This window comes from Solanum stenotomum, unplaced genomic scaffold, assembly GCF_019186545.1.
Source record: "Solanum stenotomum isolate F172 unplaced genomic scaffold, ASM1918654v1 scaffold15781, whole genome shotgun sequence".
NCBI classification, from domain to species: domain Eukaryota; kingdom Viridiplantae; phylum Streptophyta; class Magnoliopsida; order Solanales; family Solanaceae; genus Solanum; species Solanum stenotomum.
In genome coordinates this window covers 52,306-64,608 of record NW_026023729.1, presented here as the reverse complement: position 1 = coordinate 64,608, position 12,303 = coordinate 52,306, and the positions used below count along the sequence as shown (strand labels likewise).

At 30.9% G+C, this 12,303-nt stretch overlaps 1 protein-coding gene across 1 annotated transcript; it reads right to left on the bottom strand.

Moving 5' to 3' along the window:
* Positions 1 to 5,001: 5,001 nt before the first annotated feature.
* Positions 5,002 to 7,809, bottom strand: LOC125850250 (pentatricopeptide repeat-containing protein At4g19220, mitochondrial). The gene has a single exon (XM_049530110.1). It carries the CDS (start codon positions 7,807 to 7,809, stop codon positions 5,002 to 5,004), a length of 2,808 nt encoding a protein of 935 aa, XP_049386067.1.
* Between the last annotated feature and the right edge of the window lie 4,494 nt (positions 7,810 to 12,303).

Here is a 12,303-nt window from a genome sequence, read left to right as displayed (position 1 = left end):
GTTATTATTATAATGTTATTACAATTTTCCTTTTTCCCAAAAAATAGGATCAGAAAGTAACCATTATTTTCCTTTGTATTTGACAAGTAAATTACTATTAAAACTGTTCTTATCTCTACAATTCAATCTTTTACCCCTCAACTTCTAAATAAAAGAAACAATAATAGCATATTCCATTTTTTTGATTTCTTAGTATAATTTTTTTTCACCATCTTAAATTATGTAACTATCTACCCTTTATAAAGAAATAATCTATGGTGACTGATTTAGAAAAATGGGGTTTTACATTTAAGAACCTACATAGACTATTTTTTTTTGGATTGTCTTCACTCCTCTATAAATACAATTGTTGTAAAGATGATTTTCACACTAAAAAAAAATTATTATATAGTCACCAAAGTATTATTATCTAAAAAAAAGATGAATATGATTTCCTTCAAAGTGATCTTGATTTCCATCTTTTTGCTCAATTGGCAATGTAAGTTTTAGATTATTTTCTTAAAAGTGAATGATCTTATTGGTTCCTATGTATCTTTCGTGTTATTTCAAAAAATTTACCCCTCTAATATTGTTTATGTGTTGCTTTTGTACTATTTTATTTTATTTCTTGTGGTGTTCGATTTCGCATAATTTTTTTAAAGATCATTTTGATGTTTTGAGAGTATAGGGAGATTTTTCTTTATTTTCTATATCCGATACACATTCTTTTCGCTTTAGTTTTTTTTTGTTTTTTTTAAATGATTTGATGGTAGAAAAATGTTAAGTTTTAAATTTTATTTTGACTAACATCTTCATTTGTATTTTTTAACTTTAGAAGAAATTGTTTTCTATTCTTTTTATTTTCATACTTTTTCTAACTCATTTTATGTGATAAGTTATTTTTTGGATAGTTGAATGAATTTTTGTGTGTGTGTGTTTTTAATAAATATTTTGAATTGTTAATAATTATGACTTATTATATTTTTATCGATTTTTTTATTTATTTTTTAACAGGTTATGCAGGTTCAGTAACACCATGTCAAACAACAGGAGATTGCCATTTTAATTGTAGCAATGATGGAACTCCAATTTGTGCACACAACACTTGCTATTGCCAACGTTGCAACTTATACCCTCCACTAGTTTCTTATGATGAAGAACCTAAATTCATAACAAAAAAATGAGCAATTAATTCTCTCTATCCCGATTGCAATGTAAACATCATTTAATATGAATATTGATGATGATCCTCATAAAATAATATTATAATATTTTTTTTAAAAAAATTTATCTTGTTTGTTTTAGCATGGATTTTCTTTTAATGCAAGCATGGTTGTTCTTCTATTATCTTGGGATAAGACTTAACAGTGAGAAAATAAGATGTACTAAGCTAGAATCATGTTCTCACATAAAAGGAGAATCACTCGACTATACACTAACTCTTTCCTTTAAAATTGGACCACCATGCTTTTCTATTTAAGATCATGTCTTCCACATTCAGTTCACAATACAATTATCCTTTCAATTTATACTTCAATGCATTTTCATAGAATCGATAATATTGATTTTAAATTATCGTAATAAAAACAACTACAACAAAAACTTTATTGTACTTCTAAAAATAGGACTTTGAAAGGGTAAAGATGTGTGGACACCCTTACCTCTATTTTTATGGGTCTCTATTGACCCTTGACAAACCCTCCTTTATATGATTTTAAAATTGATACCGTGAATGAGTTCATACAAGCGATTTTAAATTATCTTAATTAAACAAAATTACTGTAATATTATTTTGTGGTAGGCAAAATCTACATTAACAAGTCATCTAATTGCAAAGTTGGTATAATCCTTCATATTCTCAGCAGTCACTTTTAAAAAAAAATCCTTTTTTTGAAAAAAACTTTCATATTTTGTATTTTTTGCCTCCAAAAAGGTGACCTCTTTGCCTATCATATAGTCAAGTCTCTCAAAAGAACATACTTTCTTTGATAAATCATCCTTCTGGAAATAAATAAAAAGTAGTTTAATGTACGAAATATCTATATTTATATTCTTTTTTAGGATGTGATGTAAATAATTTATTCATTATCATATGATTGTAGACAACAAAATTTGATGAGACTCTACAAAGACGTATTTAATTTTCATTGGGACTCTATCAAAAATGTTTAGTTCTAATTGAATTTCACAAGACGTGTTCAATTTTAGTTAGAATTTTCGGAGGCTACTATACCATAAACCCTAGTTCATGCCTATAGAAGAGTAATATATTCAGGCATCTCAAAAATTACATAAATTAATAGAATATTCACAAAGATCAAATTGAATCTGACCGAACTTTTCTTGACAATTAAATTTATACGTCAAGAAGATGCACAAAATCCTCCTTACTTGGAGAGATCAAATAAATCAATCCTAAGAAGGTTCAAATCATCCTACATACATTCAAGAAATATATACGCTATTACATCCTTCAAATCACAAAGAAAATTCAGAGAGAAGAATGAGGGAACACATAAATTTGTACCCACATTATTTTATTAATAAAATTATTAAAATTTGTTGCGGACAATGATACATACAATCATTAACTATTGTTATGAAGATTATCTTGTATCCTATTCCAAGAGCCTATTTGACATTGCTGTTGGGAGGTCAAAAACACTTATTTTGAGGAAAAAATATTTTTTTTTTAAAAAAATTAAGTGTTTGGCAAATCAGTAAAAATGCTTTTAAATTGAAGCAAAAATAATTTTCCTGCTTTTGGAAAGAAACTAAAAATTTCAGCTTCTTAAAAAAAAGTAGAAGCAAAGAGTTATTTTTTTCAAGACTAAAATATCCCTTTTTTATATACATATTTACCAATATATCTCTTATCAAAGTTAGCACATATAATAAGTTTGATTAGATTTCATTTAAGAATTTTATTTTTAAATTTTTATATAATAAATTTTTATTTTATTTTACGTTTATATATTATTATTTTATATATCATTTTAAATATTATTTTGCAGTATTAGAAAAAAGGTAACAACAATATTTTTGCAAGATTAGAAAAAACAAAAAAATAATTAAAGATTTCAGCCCTCCCCAAAAAGGTATAATATTGATTAAAATTTTGAATATGCACATTTTAATTTAACAAAACAAATTAATTAAAAAAATTATAATATATATATTTAAAATAATTTCTCTATATAAAATAATCTTAATATTAAAAATACATTGATACTTATCCTTTTTTTTCATAATTCGACTCTTAAAACACTTTTAAAAAAAAATTGGTCAAATACAAAACGTTTTTTTTCAAAAGCATTTTTCTATTTTAAAAAATTGTTGCTAGATTCAAGCAATTTTTAATAGCATTGTCAAACAGGCTCTAAGGCTCCTCAATCTATTTTCAATCCGTTCAAATCCAATCCAATTCAATTTATTCTATTTTAGCTCAATCCATTTTTCAATCTGCCAATCCGATTCAATTCATTCATTTACTGCCACTAATAATTATTTATTTTTCTATAGATATCCTCTTATTTAAAGGTTATGCACAATTGCACATATCTTAATAGGGATTTTTTTTAAAATTTATCACCAAATTAACTTTAAGTGACCATACATACATGCATTTCTTAATAAGGACATTTTTTAAGTGATTGATTTAGGAATATCATTGCACTATTTGACATTGAATAGACTAGTATAAGTTATAGACTTCAATTCTCCCTATATATATAACATAAAATGCAAAGGTTTTGATATTCCAATAGTCATTTCATATTGTCACTGAGTATTATCTCGAAAACATGAATATGCTTTCATTTAAGTTGACCCTTTTGTTCACTTTCTTGCTCCTTTCCAAAGGTTAGTTCAAATATTTCATTACATTACAAGGTTGAATTTATCGATCAAAGCAAAAGATAATATATGTTGATTATTTTTGGATTCAAAGTATTGTTCCATCTCAATTGAAAAGGCAAATATTATTAAGAACAAATAGATCAAATTCTATTTAGAGGTTGCTTTTGAATTGTTTTTTTTATCCTTCTTTGGGTTTGATTTCGCATAATTTTTTTAATAATTGTTGTGATGTTTTGAAAGTACAGGGAGATTTTTTTTTTGTTCTCTATATATGATCCAATTTATCGTTCTTCTTGACTTGCGGGTCTTTTGCTTCTTAACGCACTTGTTCAATACTACTAACTACTATAGGAGGATGTCGCCCTCTCGGGACTTCACCCAAAAAATAATATGAAATTTGTTCATTTTTTACAGGTTATGCACCTTCAGTGACACCATGTCAGACAACAGTAAATTGCAATATTAAGTGTAGAGACAATGAGACTCCAATTTGTGCAAACAACACTTGCTTCTGTCAACGTTGCAACTTATTCCCCCCACTAGACTTTTTGTCTTCTGATGATGAGGATCAATCTTTTGTAACCCAAAAATGCACAGTTAATCCTCAGGATCCCAGTTGTAAAAAGTAGTATATATATGATGACTATTTTTGTGACCCTCATACAAATAATAATATTGAAAAAGTGATTTTATCTTATTGTTTAGTATGCATTTCTTCAATGTTCTTATATATCTTGAGATTTATGTTAGTGCAAGTAGATTCAAGGATCAAGTTGAGGGTGCAAAAGATGTATTCTCTTTAGGCATCACGCGAAGTATTTGAAATACATAACATTCAGATAATAACTCCAAAGGATTGCAAATGGATCTACTGATTCACCAATCATTAATGATTTCAACATCAAGCATAGTTAAGGATCAAGAGAAAAAAAAAATTACCCCTCGTAGGTGCACCCTCCATCTCCGACTTTAGGGTTATGGGTTCGAGTAACCAAAGGAGCAAAAAGGTGGGAGCACCTACGAGGGGTGAAAAAAAGAAAAAGAACCTCAGGTTCTACCAGCAACAAAGGCCAATAGAAGCTGGATAGTTTCTTCTAGACACTCAACAAAATGCTCTGTTAGCTGTTTTGCTCCATTAAACCATGAGGCTTCCTTCATGATGTTTCAGCTGGAGCCAAGATCAATAATACTATAAGCAGCAGATTTCTTTAACCCTTTTATGTGAACAATGTCCCTCAACTCTCCAGCTTCCTTCCAGCTTCCAGTAGCAACATATATGTTGGATAATGCAAGATGATATCCAACATTCTCAGGTTCCAACGAAAACAGTATACTTGCTACTTCTTTCCCTAATTGAAGATCGCCATGATAATTGCAAGCACTGAGCAAAGCACCCCAGATTCCTGGATCAGGTGGGCTTGGAAGCTCTTTTATAAAATTATATGCCTTGTGCAGCCTCCCTGATCGGCCTAACATATCAACCACGCAGACATGATGCTCTGTCGAACGTTGAACTCCAAACTCATCAAGCATATGATTGTAATACCAGAAGCCTTGGTCAACAAGCCCTGTATGGCTGCAAGCTGTTAATAAGTTGATAAATGTGACTTTAGACGGAGTAAGTCCCGAATCAATCATCTCATGAAAGATGTCAATTGCTTTCTGACCATTGCTGTGGAAACCATATGCAGAAATCATTGAATTCCAAGCTGCAATAGATCTCTCCGCTGAACTCTGGAATACCTGATGAGCAATGTCTAACCTGCCACAACTGCTATACATATCCACAAGAGCAGCTGATACAAAAGCATTTATGTAAAAACCAGATCGGATGAGGTGTGCATGGATCTGTTTGCCATGTCTAATAATTCCAAGTTGCCGACAAGCTGAAAGAATGGTAGCCATGGTGATCTCATCTGGTTCAAACTCAAGCAAACGGAAAAATTCTATTGCTTCTTTAGAATTTTTGTTCTGAGCTAAAGCAGATATCATGCAGTTCCAAGAGCATAAGTTATGATATAAGCAAAGTTCAAACACTGATGTTGCACTTTCCATGTCACTCAATTTTCCATACATAGTAGTGAGAGCATTCTGCACACGAATATCTTGACCAGCTGAGGTCTTTAAAGCTAGGGCATGAATTGACTTTCCTTCACATGTCAATTCAAGATTTCCAAAGGCTGGTATGATATTGACTAGAGTAATAGTATCATGGATGATATTTGATTTGAGTCTCATTAACTTGAAAGCATTTAAAGCTTCCCAGAAGTGGCCATTCTGTGTGCATCCCGAAATCACAGTATTCCAGCTATCCACATCAGCAGTATAAGCTATCTCCTCCAGCAATTTGAAAGAAGCTACTAGATCTCCACAACAAATATACATGTACATCAACGAATTTACTAAGATGACATTATTTACAAATCCCAACTTCACCTCCCACGAATGGATCAACTTTCCAAATTGAATCAAGTTGGGGGAATCACAAGCAGGAAGAATTCCCAAGAGAGTCGACAGGCTGCATTCTGAGTTCCCACTGTGGAACTTCTTAAGCAATGACTGAGCTTCTCTACACCAGCCATTCTGGGAATACCCAGAGATTATGGTATTCCATGAAACTTTATCTTTCTTTGGCATATTTAAGAAAAGCTGCTCAGCGTCCTTGACCCTTCCGCAGTTAAAATACATATCCATGAGAGCATTCATCATCGAGAGTTCTGCTCCCATATCTCTTCGCATGGTAAAGGCATGCATAGCTTTCCCGTCTCTCAATAGCATGAATTCTGCAACTAACGGAATAATGGAAATTAATGTCACAGCATCCGGTTCTGTGGTCCTTATGAACTGCATTTCATGAAGAGCATCAAATGCATCACTAATTTTTCCATTCAAAGCGAATCCATTTATCATTGAATTCCATGTTATTATATCCGTATATTCCATTTTATTAAAGATATATTCAGCAGCATCAGCGTCCCCACATTGGGAATACAATGAAATGAGGGAATTTGCCACTGAAAGGTGGCGCCTCTCCTCATATCCTAGCTTTATACCCCATCCATGAATAGCCTGACCACAACCAAACTCATCTAAACATGCAGAAGCAGCAATAGCACAAGAGAGACTCACACTATCAGCACCTTTTTCCAAAGTTGCCATCTGCTTGAAGTATAACAAAGACTTCTCAGGATGACCATTATAAAGACAACCACTAATAACTGAATTCCAGGAAACAACATCTTTACATTCTATTTCGAGAAATACACACTCCGATGAGCTCAAATGACTACATTTTGCATAAAAATCAATCAGAGCATTTCCCAAAATTGAATCCAAAAGCATTCCCATTTTCATAGTTAAACAATGAACAACCAATCCCTTTCTCAACTCTCTCATGTTAGATAATGCAGAAATTACAATAACAAGCGTGGCAGAATCGAACTGCTTTCCTTCATTCACCATTTCAGCAAAGATATTCACTGCAAATCCAAAAAAATTGTTCTCTATACATGCTGTCATGATAGCATTCCAGGTAACTATATCTTTATTGATAATTTCAGCAAAAAGGGTCAATGACGTGCTTAAATTCTTGGATCTTGAGTAGATAATGAGGAATGTAGTAACAGTGGGCAAATGAGCAAGCATGCCTACTTTAAGCACTAAGCCATGTACTTGTGAAGCAGTTAAGATATCAGGCTTTTCTTTAACCATGTTAACAAGTTCAAATATTTCATCCCCTTTGCCATTCTTGAAATCTTGAATTCTTCGTTGTGGTATTTTGTCAAACAACTGGTGGGTGGCAGGGGAAGTGTAAGCACAAACTTGAGCTTTCCCATATGTAATAAAGAAGTTATCTTTGGGGAAAAGCGTATGAGAGGAGAGGTGCAAAGGTGGTACATGTTGAGAGATTTTGTTGGACAGCGATGGGCAAAAGAAAAGAGCTTTATATCCATATTTGGACAGCTTTTTCATGTTATGCCCATTTCAGTTTCTCAACACATTTTTGAAAGTGAAAATGGTGAAATTTGCTCATTTAGTATGCCTAGTGACAACCCAAGAAAATATCAATGTTATATGAGATTATGCATTCACCTTGAATAGCTTTAAAACACATCTTATATGTTTTATTGATTTGGAGTAAACACTAACTAAACGACAAAAGTGCTAGAAGTCTACGCATGCTATATATCTATTGGACAAGAGAGAGTTGCTCGAATGGTAAACATCCTCCACTTCCAACCCGAGGGATTGTTACACTAAAGTGACAGGGGTTAAGGAGTAGTGGTAAATTAGAGTGTGTTAAGATGATGACACGTAGTGAAAAGTTGTTACGTGGAGGGTGGAGATTAACCGGAAATGCCTATGTGAAGTGTGTGACCTTGTTTTAGTGAAGATACTCTGATCGTGGTACTATGTGAGTGACTGAGAATTAGAAACGAAAACATAAAATGGAGAATATTATTTTGGGGTAAGGGGAAGAGATTTACGAATTGAATCTTCATCAATAATGTGAAAATTTGATTGGAGATTATATTTTTTGGGGTAGAACTAATTTTCGTCTTTCTATTTTATAATTTTAATTTTAATTTCATCTCTTTTTAAAGATAAATTTATAATTACATACGAAAAATATAAAGAATAAGATAAGAGAGATCTTTGTACTATCATTTTGATATTTTGTGGGTGAGAAAGTAAGTCTAGTACATTTCTCTATGAAACAAAATGGTACATCCCTCTTGAATTGCAAGGTGTTATAGAGACACTGGAGTAGCATTTATCGGGTAAAAAACTTAATTATACAAGTTAAGTATCTTAATTACCACTATATAGCAATATTTTTTTTTTCCCTATATAACAATTTATTTTTTCAAAATTGTGTTTTACTATTAAAAAAAGGTAAAAAAGTAAAAAAAAAAAAAAACGGTTGATTAATGGCCCACGATTTCCCAATATTTCTCAAATCTTTTACCTTTCATGATTTGCTCAAATTGGTTATAAATATTTCCCCCTATCACCAAAAGGTTTCTTAACAAAAATAGAACTCTCTTTTTGTTCATTTCATCATGGATACCAATAATTATTCAATACTAATTCACCATAAAGGACGTTGGGACGCATCGGGTATTAGTGATAATTCAATATTTGATTGGTATTACTTTTTTAATTCTTTTTTGTAATTGAAAAGTTGATGGTTACGTTGTGAGTACTATGATTGATATTTGATTTTGTATTACAATGAACAAAATAACGTTGCAAATATATTGAAAACTTGATGGTTCATTGTGAGTACTATGAGTCGTTTATTTATTTAAGGCAGAAGTACTCATTACCCCCCCTGAACTTGAAGCTTTTTATATAGTGTACACCTAAACTAAATTTCATTTTAATTACCTCCCGAACTTGTTTATTCCTCCGTCGCGTACACCTTTTTCGTCCACCAACTCCTGTTGGGACTACACGCACGCGACAGCTGTCTAAATTGGTGATGTGGATTTCCACCTGGATAAATAATAGCCACCTGGATAAATTAATATTGCAAAAAATAAATTTCTTAAATTTAAAATTCATTGTTTAAAAGTTATTTTTGAATAAGGGCTAATTTCGCGGAACTCCTTTTGGATTTGGGTTTTTCTAGACGTGAAGTTGGTCGATTAAATTTCAAATTTGTCTGAAATTCTTACCAAGTAAGTGTTAATCTTTGTTTCTTTTACTTTTCATTTACATTTTACCCTATTTTTCGTTTAAAATATGTCAAATATTAAAGAAAAATAAAGATTTTACGTTTTTTTATCGTTGTAGCGTTATGATGTGGCAAAAAATCACTTCCTCACGTGCCTAGTAGAGATTGTTGTCAATTTCTACGCCAGGTGGACGAAAAAGGTGTACGCGACGGAGGAATAAACAAGTTCGGGGGGGTAATTAAAACGAAATTTAGTTTAAGTGTACACCGTATAAAAAGCTTCAAATTCAGGGGGTAATGAGTACTTCTGCCTTTATTTAATTAATGGTGTAATATATATATGTTGTTTATGTTATAAACCAGTTTCATGTTCATATTTTTTTTATTAATTCTTTGATTTTTTTTTTTTAGGGTTATGATAATCGGAATACAAATATATTTAATGATAATATATGTTTTGATAATTGTTTTGGTGAAAGTGAACATTTTTTAATTATTAAATGTTGGACTGCATGTTAGTTGTACTACTGATTTTCTTTGTGTCATTTGGAATTGGTTTTCTTGGTACTAATGACGGTAAACATGTTGATTACCTGTTGGTACATAACTATGGTGTATAGTAAACAACAGATTTAAAATTGTGTTTTAGCTATTATGAGTCGTTTATTTATTTTATTAATGGTGTAATATATGTTGTTGTTATTCATCAAATCCATGTTCATATATTTTTTTATTAATTCTTTGGTTTTTTTTTAATGATTTTGACAATCGGAGTACAAATATATTTGTATTACTAAAATTCTTGTTGTCATTCGGAATTGGTTTTCTTGGTACTACTGCTGGTGAACATGTTGATTAACTGTTGGTACATAACTATGGTGTATATGGTGTAAGTAAACACCATATTTAAAATTGCGTTTTAGCTATTATGAGTCGTTTACTTATTTAATTAACGGTGTAATATATGTTTTTGTTATTCACCAAATCCGTGTTCATATATTTTTTAATTAATTTATTTTTCTTAGGGTTTTGACAATCGAAATACAAATATATTTAGTGATAATATATGTTTTGGTAATTAATTTGGTGAAAATGTTGACTGCATGTTTATTGTATTACTGATTTTCTTGGTGTAATTTTGAATTGATTTTCTTGGTACTACTGATGGTGAACATGTTGATTACCTGTTGGTACTACTGCTGGCCACCAGGTAACGACCGAAAGAAGGGATTCAACGAAGGAATACAAGAGGAGTAAAATCACTTGTAGTAAATGTGGTACATCAGGGTATAACAAAAAGACGTGCCCAAAGTTTGCGAATCAAAAAGAATAATGATGTATTAATTTGAACTTTTTTTGTTGGTGTTATGTAAAACTTCGGAATTTTTTATGAATGATAAATGTAGTTTTATCTAACTTTTGTTTATTCTTGATAAGTGTATTCATATTATTATTGATGCAATTAACCTGTCTCTGGTATTGTAATGTTTGGCTGAAATTCTGGTATTAAATACCAACCTGGAATCTTGAAAATAAACAACAGGATGTAACAAATAATAATACACAATGTTAATTTGAAAATTTTGGTATAATGTTTGAGAAATACCAAAAGTTTTAACCACCAATAATATTTATCTTATTATAATTGCTAACACGTATAATTTTGGTGAAATAATCACAAATTGGGGTGTATATAATGGCTAATATTTTGATATTGTCTACCAGTGGCGGATCCAGGATTTAGAGTTTGTGGGTGCTAAATAGACTTATCGACTAAATTAATTTTATATTTGATTAAATTATTTATCTTTTGGATATATATCATAAATCAATCAATAAAATGTAAATAATAAGATATTACACTTTTATTGAGTATTTAATCAAATAAAAGAAAAGTCAAAGGAGTAATAATGTAATTAATTTAATTTAAGTCAATAACAATTATAAAAAAATAAAAATAAAAATTGTTCCAGCTGTTTTTCCTTAAAAAAAAACGTGCTTGGAGCCTTTTTCTTTTCCTTAAAAAACGCTTGCATCAAATTTCTCAAAAAAATAGATACAAATGGGATTCGAACCCGCAACATCAGCCTTCTAAAGTTGCCCTCCTACCATAGCACCACAAGACAGTTTTGTTCTGAGGGTGGCACACTTTATATTTATATAAATATTATATATATACCTATGTATATATAAAGTTTCCGTCGAAGTTCGGGGATGGCGTGGCACCCCCAAACCTCTGCATAGATCCGCCACTGTTGCCTACATACCTGAAAGATTAAATACGAAAATTTAATAGTTTTATTTGAATTGATATACACAATTGGTTTACTTTTGGTGGAGTAAGCACAAAATTTGTAGAAATGTTTAAGTACATATTGGCTGTCAATGAAGCCCCACAAGAAAACTAGCACTTAAAATAAGTGAATTTTCAATCTTAATCACTGAAAGTGAAATTTTTGTAAATACAATAAAGATCAATTCTAAGGTCACACATATAATTCCACAATCTGAAATTAAAAAAATAGAACCATATCTTACTTTTCCCAGCAACCAAACAGATAAGGGAAAAAGAACACAATAAACTTAACGAAAAGGCAAAATACAAGAAAGTATCAACTTCCCTCACTAACACACTGATTTCGAGAAATCAAAAGCAAAAAAGTGCCGAAAAACTGAAAATAAAAAAATCACATGAAAACTCACAAAATCATCGAAACATATCCAAAACGCAACTAAAATACCATCCAAACGTAAAACAAGGGAATAAAATCCATAAAGAAATACAT